Raw genomic sequence first — 16,672 nt, forward strand, 5'->3', positions numbered from 1 at the left:
AGAATAAACATAGCTAAAATGTCCATACTACCTAAAGCAATCTACAGACTCAAGGCAATCCCAATCAGAATCCCAGTGACATTCTTCACAGAAAGAGAACAAAGAATCCCAAACTTCATGTGGGGCAACAAAAGACCCTGAACAGCCAAAGCAATCCTGAGAAAAAAGAACAAAACTGGAGGCATCACAATCTCTAACTTCAAATTATACTACAAAGCTGTAGTAATCAGCCGGTACTGGTACAAAAACAGACACACAGATCAATGGCACAGAATTGAAAGCCCAGAAATAAAACCACACATCTACGGACAGCTGATCTTTGACAAAGGAGCCAAGAACATACAATGGAGAAAGGAAAGTCTCTTCAATAAATGGTGTTGAGAAAACCAGACAGCCACATGTAAAAGAATGAAGGTATACCATTATCTTTCACCATACACAGAAATTGTCTCAAAATGGATTAATGACTTGAAGGTAATATGTTAAACCATAACACTTCTAGAAGAAAATACAGGCAGTACACTCTTTGACATCAGTCTTAGCAGCATCTTTTTGGACACCATGTCTCCTCAGGCAAGGGAAACAAAAGAAAAAATAAACAAAAGGGACTTCATCAGACTAAAAAGCTTCTGCAAGGCAAAGGAAAACATCAACAAAACGAAAAGACACCCCACCAACTGGGAGAAAATATTTGCAAATCATAACTGACAAGGGGTTGATCTCAAAATATATAAAGAACTCATACAATTGAACAATAAAAAAGCAAACAACCCAACCAAAAAAATGGGCAGAGGATATGAACTGACATTTTTCCAAAGAAGATATACAGATGACCAACAGACACATGAAATGATGTTCAACATCACTAATCATCAGGGAAATTCAAATCAAAACTACACTAAGATATCACCTTACACCTGTTAGAATGGCTATAGTCACCAAGATAAAAAAACAACAAATGTTCGAGAGGATGTGGAGAAAACGGAACCCTCATACACTGCTGCTGGGAATGCACACTAGTACAGCCACTATGGAAAACAGTATGGAGAGTGCTCAAAAAATTAAAAATAGAAATATCATACAACCCAACTATCCCGCTACTGGGTATTCATCCAAAGAACTTGAAATCAACATTTAATGAGACTTATGCACCCCTGTGTTCATTGCAGCATTATTCACAATAGCCAAGACGTGGAAGCAACCCAAGTACCCACTGACTGATGAATGGATAAAGAAGATGTAGTATATATATACAATGGAATACTACTCAGTCAGAAAAAAAGACAAAATTATCCCATTTCCAACAATATAGATGTACCTTGAGAGTATTACGTTAAGTGAAATAAGCCAGATAGAAAAAGACAAACATCATATGATTCCACTTATATGTGGAAGATAAACACATAGACAAAGAGAATAGATTAGTGGTGACCAGAGGGGAAAGGCATGGGCATAAAGGGTAAAGGGGCAGATTTATATGGTGACAAATAATAATGTACAACTGAAATTTCATAATGTTATAAACTATTATGACCCCAATATAATAAAATAAAATAAAAAACACATATATACTTCTGAAAATTGAAAACTCAAAAGGGAAAATTTCCAAATTCTAAGTTTGGTAATAAAAAATTTTCATAAAGAAAAAAAAATCTTTCTAAGAAAAGGTTCATTTTTATCCTCATTTTTCAGGCGCACTTCACCACTGTAGAACCTCTCTCTCTCCCTCCTAATCAAGGTTAAGGGGCCCCAGAGAGCATTATGAGCCAAGAGCGGCCTTACAGGAGCAGACACAGGTCTGACTAGTGAACCCATTTCCCAGTCTGTGTTATTCGCACTGGACGCCCCACAGCCCAGCCCTACCTTCCACGCAGCGGCAGCCCTCCTGCAGCACGCGTGCATACATGTCCGCCCGGGACTGCGACAGCAGCTGGTCCCCGGTCAGGTAGGTGTTATGGGAGGAGGCGATGTAGTAGTTGCACAGTGGCTGCTCCATGTCCTGGAAGACCTCGTGGTGCAGCGGGTTGAACACATCACAGGCCGGGCTGCGCATGAAGCTGGTGAAGCCTTCGGGAGAGAGAGCAGGTGCTGTAGCTTCAGAGACAGTTATGCAGTGCCCGACAGGGGCAGCAGAGGTCAGAGGCTCCGAGGGAGGGTCTCGTCCACCCACAGGGCGCCTCTGCAGGGACACTGGGCAATGTGAGGTTGGCTTCAGGCCAAACAGTGTCAAAAACTGAAACGCCACTTTGGGGAGTAGCAGTTTAAACATAACCCACAGAAACACAGGCTTTTCAATTTTGACTGAGCGGGTGAGGGGGGCTTGCTGCCCAGCTCCCCAGCAGCCACTGGATCAGGCTGTGACTATGCAGTGTGGCCCAATGATGTGGTGCCAGCCATGTTTACTCTAAGTGGAACACTGATCCCATCAGCCGGCAACCTACTGGTTATCACACTGGCCTGAAAAACAGCCCGGCCAGCGCCATGTCAGGCAGCAGGTCAAAGGGCACGCACGGCCAAATTCAGGGTTTGATTGTCTGACTATGAAATTGGTTTGGGAAGATGCTGTTAATAGCCAGCACATTTGATGGCTGTGAAACAGTGCTTAAAGACTGCAGAAACCCTACCAGTTTTTCAAAACATAGTGCCTGGGTAGAAGAGGCACTCACTCGTATGCACACAAATACGGGAAAGCCCCACAAGGACCTAAGTGGGACAATTATTAGGGCAAATCGTTTCAAGCCTTCAAAAATTGTGTCTAAAACGTTATCTGTAAACACCCTCTGAGACTCTGCAGGGTTTCTTCACGCCCACCTTTACGGCTAGAACTTAGAAATCATGTTTAATTCCATCTCTTAAGGTCCCAGCAAGGAAAAGATTCATTTCTTATTAAAGAAAAGGTCCAAATTATTGTATCTTCTCTGGTTGTTTTTAAAATGGTTTTAAATGATATGTGTTATTTATATCCCTTGTCCACGCTGACCCTGTCCAGGGGACCGGAGGCCACAGTCAAGTCGGGAAGATGACCTGTGGCCATGGGTGGTGATCTGTTCTGCTGGGACCTGTTTATTTTCCCACAGATTTTAAATACACATAACTTATACACACATGCAGCTATATTCATATTATTTATGGGAAATCCTAGCAGCTAGACTCTGAGTATATAAATTTGTGGGCAAACCACTTACTTCTTTGAGCCTCACCTTCCTCAACTATAAAATAAGTTCATTATATTAAAGACATTTGTGGTTCCAACAACCTCTCCACCGCTACCAACCAGGTAAATCAAGTCTGTTGCCAACATTTTTAAAGAAACACATTTACATGCAAGTTACTCGTTTCATAGATTACTGATTTTAGGAACAAATTTCCCTTCATGAAATTACCAGCTTGAGGCTATTTCCAAAACTTAGCCATTTGAGAAAAGTCCAAATATTTCTGGGTATTTATCATACATAGTGGCATCAAGTTGACTTGCTTGGAGTGGAAAATGCACATCGTCATCGCAAAAGTAAGAGAAATAGCAGTATCACAGCATCTGTTTTGCAGGAAAATAAGTGTCTGCTGTGGGTCTCATTGGCATCATCCATAATTCCATAGCTATCTCCTGATTTCGTTTCCTGCAAACCTCGCTAGACTTTAACTCAGTGGACTGACTTGAGAAATGAGAAATTAAGAATACTGGTTACTTTACCTTCTATGCCAAGAACATTTTTCGCCTTATTTTCTTCTGAAACTTCAAATTTCCTTATGATGTCAAGACAATAGTCTGTTGTCACATTATTCATCTAAACGAAACAGAACATTAGTAGAGTACTTGCTATTTCATGAAATATTTTCCTCTGTGCTAAAAAGGTAGACTGACTTTTTAAGCATTCTCGACACAGTGCAAAGTGGTTAAATGAGCAGTGTTTGGGGTCACTAGTGTTATAGATACTTTCTCTTTGGAAAATGGTCACTATCTCAACTTTCTGACGCATCTTTCAGATTTAATCATGAAAACAGCCCTGCCACTGCTGGACAAATATTCTCCACGAAGCCATAAAATCAACAAAATCAAATCAATAATCAGTGCAAATCCACTGCCAAAAATTCACTCTCTATAAGCGACTCACTATCTGCAAAATTAACGTTTTCTACACAAATACTGGAGTTTGCTACTCGTAAATATATGCAGAAAGAAAATGATTCCCAACCAAAACAGAATGCTCTGGGTAAGTCCCCCAGGTGTGTGTCTATCAGTAGATCCTTCCACTGAACGGCGAGCACAGATTCCAGGAGACAGAGGTCAGTATGAGAAAGTAAAAACCAAAAGCTAGGTGAGGCGGAAAATCACAACAGAGAAATCAGCAAGCTCCTTTTGTTCGAGGTGATGCTGAGTATGTCTCTCACCTTCTCTGTGTCTACTTTGTAAGGCAGCTGTGAGCATTAAATGAATCAATATTTGTAAGAATAAAAAAGCCACGTACGCTGTTATTACTGAGTCTCTCTCAAGGCTGCTCCATGAACATTACAGACTTAGTGTCACTAGGAAAAGTAAACTCTTCAGGAATAATTTCTTCACTTAAATAGCAACATAAAGAATGCGATATTTTCATTAAAAATCCATTCAGCCCTACAACCTAACAATGATATTTACATACACTAACCAATAACAATAGAAGGAGAGAACTGGTGAGCCAGTATTTCCTATTTCAGTGATATTTCTCAGAGATTCCTTTATCTCTTAGGTTCAATACTTATGTTTTAGTGAAATCTAATTCTCCTAAATAGTCTATTTAATAACATTTAAAAGATTTGCAGGGGGAAGCTCTTTTACATGACTATTTTTTGCCAGTGTGAAAGAGCACAGAATGCTTTTCTTTTTTTCAGACTAGCTGCATAATAGCTGATGCATCCTTTGAGTAAGGTTTATAGTTCTCACTCAACTCAGAGGCCTACATCACCAGACACCACCAGGAAATACCGTAAGTGAAACCACACCACCTGCATGGACTTGACTAACCTGTCAGATTTCGAGCAGCTTGTGAATTTGTCTCCTATAAGCCAGAGAGATTTATCATATGCATTCTGAAAGATAAGTAATTTCTCACAAAATAAAAAGAACCATACTGATAAAAATTGTATGAGCCACAGGAGACTGAGTTTACACTGCAATCATCTGGTTTATGAGGCTATTTGCTCAGAGATGTGGGGCCTTGACGTGCACTCCGGTGGTTTGCCAGGAGCCCATGAGATCTAAAAAGCCAAACAACTGGGGCTGGCCCCGTGGCCGAGTGGTTAAGTTCGCGCGCTCCGCTGCAGGCGGCCCAGTGTTTCGTCGGTTCGAATCCTGGGCGCGGACATGGCACTGCTCGTCAGACCACGCTGAGGCGGCGTCCCACATGCCACAACTAGAGGAACCCACAACGAAGAATACACAACTATGTACCGGGGGGCTTTGGGGAGAAAAAGGAAAAAATAAAATCTTTAAAAAAAAAATAAAATAAAATAAAAAGCCAAACAACAAAAAGCTGTCATCCTGGGATGGAGCTAAGTGCAGATGAGCAGACAACATGTTACTCATTCAAGATACAAAGCGGAACATGTAAGCAAGAAGCATCAAATTGTGAAAATATTAGTAGGTTTCCTAGGAAGCTCATAGTCTTCTGGGAACCGTTTAAGAATTAATGGGAAATAATCCACTGCCTACCAGAATTCAAGTACTAAGGATTAATTTGGTGAAATACAGTAAAACCTCCTAATAATGCAAATTGAAATGCAGGAGTCAATCAGCCCCCACCCCTGGTCTCGTTTCCTTACCTCCCAACAGCAAAATCCTACACTTCACACAACTGAATTCTTTAGACCTCACTTAAAAGGTTAACGAGGGTTTTACTGCAGGAATCAAGGTCCAGCACAGGTGAGTGCTGGGCACCGTCCTTTCCTCCTTGCTCTGCTTCCCGCTGACACAGTTGATCACGGGGGAAGCACGCAGCTTCTCCCGGCTCTGGCCCGGTTTCCCAAGGAGTTCACTGGAAAGTTCTGTTTGCCGCCTGCTCCTCCAACACTGAGGACTGTGCTTTCTTTACGAGGCAGCTGGTGCCAAAAGAACTTAGGGAAAACTTGATTTATTTTAATAATGACTCTTTTATATAATGTAGTCAATGTTGTGCAGTTCATAAAGAGCTTTTAAACACATAATCCTAAATAGTTCTTACAACAGGCTTGTAAATTACCACTTTTATCCCCATGTTATAGATTGGAAAACTGATGCTGAGAAAGGTTAACTGTCTCAGCTGGAGTCATAAAACCAGTAAGAGGCAGATCCACAGTTCCCATCTGACCTTCCAACTTCAAGTCCAAAGGTTTTTCGTTTACATTACACCTGTTGTCTGGATGCTTTTCCTTATTTCCACTGAAAAATTGAAATGCTTACTTTCAAAACTCATTGCTTTTACAGTATAGCTGAAATTCCTAAACCTTAACTTTTGAAATTTTTGCAACTTTCAAATCAGTTATTATAATTTGACCTCTTTGACTAATCCAGAAGGGACTCCCTTCTCTGTTCCTTGTTTACTCTAGTTCTTTAATCTCATCCCAAAGAGAAAGACACTGGCCCTCATGTGAAAGTTCGATCCACTTCAGATGGACTAACTGTAGAAACCAAGGTCACGAATCTATAAAATATTTGTATTCTGACACTAGCTTTTTATCCCCAAACTTCTTATAAGTTTTGTAGCAAAGCTTTTCCAGGGAGTACAAAATTTTGAAACAAAGTCAGGAGTAAATAACTGTATTTCTTATAGCTGTGATTCCCGAAGCACATGCAACACAAAATCATAGCATAAACTACAGAAGATTTTAATATTACTAAACTCTTTCCAATTTATTTTATCAAAGTAATACATCCATAATTAAATAAGTCAAAACTAAGACACAGATCTCCCCTTCTATACACAGCACCACTCTCCAAAGGAAATAATGACAATATTTCTAGATATGTGTTTCTTTTGGAATGAGTCTTTCTATTCCTAATTATTATGTTACTGATGCCATTTTTCTCTTTCGTATACTTTAAACATTACCTGTAGATTTTTTATTACATTATATAGAGATTTAGCTCTCTGGAGCCAACAAACCTAACTTTCTCCCTCTACCCATCTTATGTGGTTATATCTTAATTTTTATTAAATTACTATTCAGTGTGTAAATTATTCTAAGGAAATGCTGAACACTGAGTCTGTCGTATGATTATGTTTCTTTTCACAGAGATTTTTCTAATTTGTCAAATACTGCAATTCCAGTCCATTTGGTTAATTTTTAATGTCCTTATCACAAATTCTTCCCAATGACTCTAACAGTCTCCCAGCATGATTTTCCACAAAACCAAAGGCAATGGATAATCCATGAATTCCGTTTTTTTCCTCTGTAAAGGTCCTTATTCCAGGCTGGCAGAGTTCTAGAACTTTATTCAGCTCCTGTCCCGGCTTCCTTCTGTCACTCTTGCCAAAGAGCACTCAAGAAGTAAATCACTTCTTTATTTCTTGCCTGTGTTTTGTGTGTGCTCCTGTGCGTGTTTATTCCACACACACATTTGGTTGACAGTTGAGCCGAGAAGGAGATCCCAGGTCAGAAATCGTTGCCTCTGTGTCTCATGGCTTCCAGAATGGCTGTTGAGAAGTCTGACACCATTCTGAATTCAGTCCTCTTCACAGGACCTGTTTCTGGTCATTAATTTGATAGTCTTTCTCTGTCTTTCTGCCAGTTCTGAGGGCCTCCCTCCGTCCTCGGCACAGCAACACTTCACCACGCCTGGTCTCTGTGGATCTTCCTCCATTCCCTGCCAACCTACAGGTCCCAATCTTTCCACGCTCATCACTTTGTGTATTATTTATTTGGTAATTTCTTCCCTTCTATTTTTTCCTATTTTTTCTGCAACTCCTATTATTCAGATAGTGGACCTTCTGCAATAATCTACTAATTTCCTTATCTTTTCTATTTTCCATCTTTTTGTTGTTTGTTCTACTGTCTGGACAATTTGCTCAACTGTACTTTCTAAGCCGTCTTTCGAGTTAAGTTCTCTGCTCTTTCTTCCTCTGAACTTCTCTTCTCAGAACACTCTGCTCTTGCTTCATGGTTACATTTTTTTACCACTCTGATGATATTAATGTCAATTTTTAAAATTTTCTTCTCTCTGTATTGCCTCTATTTCCTTCAAGTTTCTTTATTCTAATTGTTTGCCTTGGTTTCTGTTTTTTTGTGGTAGAAGATTTCCTCAAACATGTAGTAAGCCTTGGCTACTCAAAATCCATTTTTAAAACTGGCTATTTAAAAGCATACTTAAAATCAAGGCAATAAAAACTGGTTGGAAGCTCCATATTCCTGGGCAGAGCTTACCGACTGCTGGGCTCCACTGCAGAATACTCCAGCTGGACTGTCTTCTTAGTCCGAGGACTGACGTCAATGTTTCAGGGTTCTTTCCTTGGCTTAGTGTGCTACACCCCCGTGGCTGCTGTAACAGATGACCAGGAACTTGGTGGCTTGAAACAACAGAAATGTCCTCTCCACGGACCTGGAGGCCAGACGTCCCCGTCAGGGTGTGGGCGGGGTGGGCTCCCTCTGGGGACCCCGAGGGAGAATCTGTTCCATGGCCCTCTCCCAGCTTTGGGGCTGCTGGCACCCTGGGTGCCCCTTGGCTGGGTTCCACGGGGACAGTCCCTGCCTCCGTCTTCACTCAGCCTTCTTCTTCTCTGTCTGTGTCTTCTTGCTGTCTCTCGTAAGAATACTCATCACTGGATTTAGGGCCCTCCCTAAATTGAGGACTATCTCATCTCGGCATCCTTAATGATACCTGCAAATACTATTTCCAAATAGATTCACTTTCACAGGTCCTAGGAGTTGGGACCCCCTTTCAACCGCTATAGCTTATCATATTCCCCCAAGGAAATCTTTCCAATTCCTACATGGAGGGATAAACCTGGGCACTGAGTGTTGGAAGACGCCTGCCAACAGAGGTGTTCCCTAAATCCTTGTATTCATTACCTATTTCCGTGAAACAAACCACCTAAAACTGAGAGGCTTAAAGCAACTTCTTTGAACACGACCATGCGGGAGGGTTAGTGGGCCTGGGTCCGGCTGGACACTTATGCTGCTGCTACCTGGGCTATTCCAGTCCCTGCCGCCATTGTGTTACCTGCCACAGCCCGAGCTCCCTCTGGCCTCCCCCACATCTGCGGCAGGGCAGCTGGGCCTCTTTCTCTGTGTGGTCTCTCGTCCTCAAAGCAACCAGCCTGGCTTCCTGGTGACAGTCTCACAGTTCCCACCAGGCAAGAGGAACATCATTCCTGCCACCATCCGTTAGTCAAACCAAGTCAGAGGGCCAGCCCAGATCTAACCGGCGGGAAAATAGACCCCACTTCTTGATGGGAGGAGAGGCAAAGCCACATTGCAAAAGGATACGCATGTAGGGACCCCTTTACAAACTGCCCACCGCTTCCATTACGGGGACGGGACCCAGGCTCCACTAGTTGCTGGGCCCCGGTCCCCCCTCCAGCCCGTGGATGCTCGCGGTCCCGAACCCTCCTCCTTCCCTGCTTCGGCGAGGATTGTGTGATCAATTTCTGAGCTGCATGGGGTTCTCCTCGGCGGCTTCTTGCGGACTCGGGCTCAGCCCTGCGAGGCTCCTTCACATCAGACAAGTTTCAGGACTTGGTCATTGCTGCCTCCTCTCCTGTTCTCTTTGTCCTTGTGGTTTTACACAGAGGGAAAAGTCTTTTTACTGTATTTCTGGGTAACTTCAGGAGGGAGTGGGAAAACAGCTCTAAATGAATGGTCATTTGGTTTTCAACAGAGGAAGACAACCACAATAACTATCTCCCCAAAATGGCCACCTCAGCCCACCCCAAAGTTAAACCACAAATTTCAAAGCATTTAGATATATGACTATTTCACAGGAAATGTCATTTGGGAACTATATTCAAGGGAGAAACATTATTATAAGATGTAATCACTCTGAACAGTCTCTCAACTGCCTTAATTGTGAATAATTAAGAAAAATGAAACAAGCTCAGGAAAGGCTCTTAAAGTGATGCCTTATGATGAGGAAAATGCTAACATAAAAAAGATAGAGGCGCACTAGCACCAGAAAGGGGTAGTTTCAAGCAAAAAAGAGTTTATAATCATTTCTCACAGGAGAGCGAAGATTAGAATGAGCCACAACTGTCACCAAACCATGCTGGGCTCAGCGAGAGAAGTGAAGGTACTGGCCGGGGCGTCCGCGTTGGATCAGAAGAACTGGGGAGACATTTCAGCAGGAGACTGGAGACGCAAATGGCGCCGGCGAAGCCCCCGGGAGATGCGGGACGGATGCCAAGGATCACACCCGCGAGGAGGTCCGGGCAGGGTGGGAGGCACCCGCCACGCCCCGCCCCCGACCCCCTGCATGGATGCCCCCCTCTCATCCCGGACCACCACCCTGCATGGACGCCCCTGCACACGCCCGGTGGAGGCGCCATGCAAACTGCAAGCGGCTCTCCCCGCATCCTTGGCTCAGCCAGCAGGTGGCTTTCCAGACTGTCGGGGCTTCCAGGCTCCTGCCTCCTCCTCTCACCTCGAGCCAGGAGAAGCGCACGAATCCGAGGTGGGTGGGGACTCGCTAGGAAGGCTGTCAAGGGGCAGGGACAACCTCAGACCACCCCTCGGACCCAGGGCTCTGAAAAGGACTGAACACAGAGTGCCTCGCCCGGGGCTGAGAAACCAGCGGGTCTCTGGCAGAGACGGGGGACTCTGTCTGCACAACCACAGGGCAAATAACAGAAAACTCAACCAGCCCTAGTGCTTGGCAGCTGCAGAGGAGTGAGATCGGTGGTCCTCATCAGGGGACGCAAGGCAGCGGCGGAGGTGACACCGCGGCCACTGGCTCCCCGCTTAACTGGCACTTCTTCGTGGATGTAAAGGACAGCGCAAATTTCCCTTAGACATCTACGTTCTAGGGATGAAAGTACTAATCAAACAGTAGCGGGACATGTCAGAGGCATAAACTCAGTTTTCAGAGAGCTTCTCTGAAAGGAAGATCTGACCCATGGGCCAGTACCTGATTTCAGAGTGTCCTTGAGAGTGGATGTGGCCAGCAGGGGTATTTCACTTCACAACTGAGTAAATCCTTAGAAGTTGAAGACTCTGGTGTCTACACCCGTCTCATGCCATCAGAGACGAGCGAATCACTGCCACATGGAACATCAAACGGCCTCAGATTTGTTCCATTGAGAAAATCTTGTTTCAAAACTGAAAATCCACAAAACTCTGGACTAATGACTCTCTTGCTGCACATTTAGATCATGTCTAATTTTTCTCTATTTTAAAGAATGATGAAATTCAGAACATTATTGATACAGACCCTGATATCAGTTTCCCCACATTAAACCCAGCATATATGGGGTTAACATCAAAGCACTCATTCCCTGCTTACTCTCTGGCTTCCTGGCTCCAGAATCCACTATCCTCCATGGAGACAGATACTGTCAAGGACAAGCACCTGGATTATCTCCTCTTCACAAAAAGATACAGGCTGGTGGGAAAGCTGCTGACCAGCAAGATCACAGGCTTCCTCCTCTCTGCAAGTAGTCTCAAGGCCAAAGACAGGCTGGTGGGAAAGCTCCGACCAGCAAGGCCGTATGCTCCCCCTCCCCTATCTAAAACCCCAAATAAAAACCCTTCCTTTTAGCTTTTCGGGGAGTTTGGGATTTCAGCGTTAGCTGCCCTCTCTCCTTGCTCAGCACTGTGCAAAAATAAAATTCCTACTTTCTTCCACCACACCCAGTGTCAAAGATTGGCTTGCTGCGCAACAGGTGAGCGAACTCACTTCAGGCTCGGTGTCATAACTTCTTTTTGCTGTGCATGCTTCATTATTTCCTTAGGGTGAATTACTAGAAATAAAATGAATTGGTCAAAGTGTTATAAGTTACCTAAAATTTGACAAATAATAAAATTGTTCTATAGAAAGATCGCACCATTCCACAACTCCACCAGAAATATAAGAGATGGACACCGTGTTTGGCAGTAGCTTTTTTTTAACCTTTACTAATTTGATGGTTTAAAAATGGTCTCTTGGTTTTATTTCATAGTTTTAAATTACTAATGAAGGGTGAACATTTTTAATAGATTTATTGACTTATGAGTTTTTTATGTATTTCAAGTGTTTTGCCTATTTTTCTATTGGGTATTCATTTTTTCCTCCATAGTCTATAAGAGCATTTTCCTTTTAAGGAAATTCAGTATTTCCCTCTTTGTATGTTGCAAATATTTTCCTAGTTTGTACTTGATATTAATTTTATGCTGTTTGATAAACTGGACCACATGTAAACTCAAAGTTTGAAGACATGAATATGTTCCTTCGTAATTTATGCTTCTTGATGTATCATGATTGTTTTAAACTTCTTCAAGTTATGCCACATGTAGCTCCAAGCTGATCTAGGAAATTAAACTGGGTACAGGTAGTCATCTGCCAGGAGCAGGCATCACAGCACACTGGCTTCTTCTGTTTTCCCAACTAAAATTTACTGGCTGAATGTCAGTGTAACCAAAAGGAGGGAAGAGCGTGCGCCCTTAGCAAGCAACACGCGCGGCTGCCATCCAAATGGATCGGGTTACCTCCACCAGCCCAGATGAACTGGAAGTCAAGAGCTTCAAACACTTTAATTTCTCACATTGCTGTGCTTCTGAATATCTCATCAAAAGGCTTTCACATGCACCACCGCAATCAGTCTCCAACCTGACACTGTGAGACAGGAAAGGCAGCATCCGCTCCCTTGCTGCAAGCTGCAAGCCAGGAAACCAACACTCCACGAAGATTCTCACCCAGTGAAGAACGTAGGTCTTCCGGGCTCCTCATCTGGTGTTCTTTCCACTAGGCCATGAAGAGTTCTCCAGGCAAGAATGGAGAAATAGGCAGAAGAGCAGAAATGTAGAAAGGATCTCTCTGGGCAAAAAGTTTCCTCAGTCACCCTGTTCCTATTCTCTGCTGTCTAATAGCTGACTGTGCAGCTACTGGACAATCTCTGCCTTCGCCAAATTATCAAACTAACTAAAATAACTAATTTGACAAAACATTTTACTACACTATCTAGCTTAACTCTCAAGAAAGCAACTACAAAATTCATAAAATCTCAATCTGTTATTCCTAGAATGTACAGGTTGTGATAATGAGGTAAAGCAAATATTTCCAGGTCTAGTGTCTTTTTTCTGACACCAACCAGATCTCACGTTCTGTGACACTAACTGGGTGTCCAACAGTTCAATTCTGCTCTGATGCTGACCACCTAGAGTCAGCTCAGACCCCACAAGTGGAAGGCTCAGTCCCACAGACCACCCCATGTCAGATGTCAGCCACAAATGGGGTGCCAGGCTACCTCATTTCTGCCTGGCCTACTACAAATCTGGGGATTCTGTCAAGGAAAAAAGAACTGGACAGTAGTTAAAGCAGTAAAAATAGATTTTAATTAGTAACTATTGCAAGAGGGGAAGAGAGAACTCAGTATAGAACTGGTCCAGTTCTGAACACAGGATGGACAAATGGGATCTATAGCAATGTGCAGGGTGGGGGTCAGTGGAGGAAACATCAGGTGAGGGGTTCTGGCCACACTGGTCTAACAAGATTCTTGCTGAAGGCAGGCCAGTGATCAGACACCAGCTGCGGAGGGTGGAAGGTGAGGAAGCTTAACAGAGATTGAGGAAGCAGGTTCTGGTGAAAGAGACTTAGCAGGATTCCTGATACAACTGGACCCTTGAGGATGAGGCCCAAGAACAGGGCCCAGTCAAAACAGGGCTCAGAAGAGCCTGCCTGGAGGCCAGTCAAGGAGAGTCTTTGTCAGCTCCCATAATTCACCAGAACGACTCACCGAGCTCAGAAAAGGGCTTTACTTAAGTTACCAGTTATTATGAAGTAGACTCAGGAACAATGCGTGGACATGCCCGGGGAAGGGCACAGAGGCTGGAGCTCCCTGCTCTTGGGCACACCATTCCCAGCACGTCCCTGTGCTCAACACCCAGAAGCTCTCCAGGCCCCACAAGTCAGGGCTTTTCAGAGAGGTTCCACTACATGGGAATGACTGATTCAATTGTTCCTGCCATTGGCGACCACGTGGCTAAACTGAGAGGAAATCATACTAAGTGAAATCAGACACAGAAAGACAAAAACCGCACCATCTCACTTACACTGGAACCTAAAAAAGTGAAAACCATAAAAGAGAGAGCAGAAGGTCACTGCAGGGACGGGGAGGGATGACCACGTGTCAGAGGGCAGAAGGTTCAGTTACGTGGGATGAGTAGGTTCTGGGATCTAAGGGTAATACTGGATTATATGCCGAAACCCGCTGAGAGTCCATCTCAGTAGTTCTCACCCCAGAAAACAAACTGTAACTGTTCGAGCTGAGAGGTGGTAATTAGCTTGACCATCGTAAGCATTTCACAATGTGCATGTATATTAGAACCTCACGCTGCAAACCTTAAAACATACAATTTTTATTTGTCAAGTATACCTCAATAAAGCTAGAAAAAAAACCAAACATTCATTTATGCTTCTACTCTAGTGAGAAACGAACAGAGTTTAAGGCAATATAAAAAAAGCAGCAGGACAAGACCAGCCTTGTTGACCACAATTCAGCCTACGTAGTATTAAAATTAAAGTCTTATTTCAGGGGCCAGCCCGGTGGCACAGCGGTTAAGTTCGCATGTTCCACTTTGGCGGCCTGGGGTTCGCTGAATGGGATCCCAGGCGTGGACCTAGCACCACTTATCAAGCCATGCTGTGGCAGCATCCCACACAAAATAGAGGAAGATGGGCACAAATGTTAGCTCAGGGCCTATCTTCCTCAGCAAAAAGAGGAGGATTGGCAGCAGGTGTTAGCTCAGGGCTAATCTTCCTCAAAATAAAGAAAGTCTTATTTCAAATATATTTAGGGATTCCCTTTGCTAATCACGACTTACTTAACCTTCTCATGATCAAATGCCAATTTCCTATCAGAATTATCAATGAATTACTATTTTGCTAGTTAAAACTTATGTCATAGTTTAAAAATAGCTATATTATTATTATAAAGAAAACATTACCATTATATCTAAAATGAAACACATGGTTCACATTCATTTCTTTGTGGAAAAATATGCACAGCCATACTCAACATATTTAAAGCAAAAAAATGTGTAAGTGTTCAATTTATCACTCCGTCATAAAAGCTGCTGTAAACACATTCTAAATAACTCACAGACAGGTTTCTGTGGAATTGTGATGTTGACCCCTCTCCCCTAAATTTAAAGTGTCCCCACATCCACCCCAAGGGAAGCCTGTGTGCCTCTCATGCCTATTTTTAAGGAAACGCTCAATAGTCTGATACCTTCTGCTCCACCTTGAGAAACTGAGCCAGCTCTTCCGCTGTCAGGTGATCCTTCTTGTCACTGTAGCTCAAGAGCAGCAGGTAAAGGTCCCGTCTCAACGACATCATTTTGTAAAAAACACAGAATTCTTCAAATGTCAGGGTCCCCTGATTCTCATCTGTATCAGCTTCCTGAAAGAGGCGCGGAGAGAAGGAGGCAGTGAGAGTCGAAGCAGGAAACCGAGCCCTGGAGACGACACTCACCATAACCAGGCATCACGCACCCACAGATGGTGAACCACCACTAGCCTCAGGCACAGGATCAACTTAAAAACCGACTATCTATTAGTCCACAAAAGGTTTCAACAAATTATAAAGAACCAACCTTATAAAAACCAATTTCTCTGATCACGGTAAATTTATAAATTAACAAAGAAAGCTTTAAAAAAACCTGGAAACAGCATGATACATTTCTAAATAGGAAATGACACACAGAGGTGAACACATGCTCTCCAGGTTAAACGTGTGTGAGAAAGGGAATACAGTCATTAGAAGGAAACCTGAAGTTTAAATTTATTAGAAAGCAAGGCAGATCAAAAGCAAATAAGCTAATAATTGAATTCAAAAAGCTAAAAGAAAGCTAAGCTAAAGAAAATAGAAGGAAATAAACTATAAACAAAAGCAAAAAGCAAGGAAATAGAAAATAGATATAACATCAGAGGTGAGCAATGAAACCAAAAGCTGATCTTTTGAAGAAACTAATGAAAAAGAGAAATCTCGGACAAGACTATCCAAGAACAACAGAGAAACGCTACACATAATGCATGACTAAAACACCAGTCTCGCACCAGCTTGTGAACTAACTCAATCAAAGGTGACCTGCAATCATAGCAGAGCCTCTCTCCACTCAGCGTCAGGGGCTCATGCTCTCTCAGCTGTCAGCATCACCGGTCCCCCTGCTCTCCCTCTACAGAGGGCTGGAAATCCCTCTGGACTGATTTCTGGTTGGAATTACTTGTTTCAGGGATTACTGAGTGAGACACATGCCCTGTATCTTACTTCTGATTGGCTGAATCTGTCATAAAACCACAAACTGTGAGGGATGCATAACGAGCAGCCAGTCCGTTTACCTGCTCTTCCTTATTCCACGTGAACACAGCTGTCAGTGGACAAAACTGACAGGACAAAGGGCATCCGGAAGTGTATGGATTTTGTGAGCAGACTCAGCTGTTGTGTGGTTTTAGACACAGTTTTGGAAGTCAAAGTGCTCATAAAAATACGTATTTTTTAAAACTCTGCTAACCTTGAGTCAATGATGAGCAACC

At 43.1% G+C, this 16,672-nt stretch overlaps 1 protein-coding gene across 39 annotated transcripts in view; it reads right to left on the reverse strand.

Annotated features, from left to right (window-relative positions):
• Positions 1 to 16,672, reverse strand: part of PLCH1 (phospholipase C eta 1) — a 208,936-nt gene that overhangs the window by 69,801 nt on the left and 122,463 nt on the right. For 38 of the 39 annotated variants that reach the window (XM_023621163.2, XM_070239200.1, XM_070239183.1 and 35 more), the window contains 3 exons: positions 15,369 to 15,539; positions 3,692 to 3,785; positions 1,864 to 2,067 (listed from right to left, as the gene is read on the reverse strand). In XM_023621163.2, the coding sequence (XP_023476931.2) occupies positions 1,864 to 2,067; positions 3,692 to 3,785; positions 15,369 to 15,539 (469 nt within the window). Of the gene's footprint in view, positions 1 to 1,863; positions 2,068 to 3,691; positions 3,786 to 11,839; positions 11,899 to 15,368; positions 15,540 to 16,672 lie in introns of those variants that run through there. The other variant, XM_070239190.1, reaches the window with a different exon arrangement.

The sequence above is a fragment of the Equus caballus genome, chromosome 16 (genome assembly GCF_041296265.1).
Source record: "Equus caballus isolate H_3958 breed thoroughbred chromosome 16, TB-T2T, whole genome shotgun sequence".
NCBI classification, from domain to species: domain Eukaryota; kingdom Metazoa; phylum Chordata; class Mammalia; order Perissodactyla; family Equidae; genus Equus; species Equus caballus.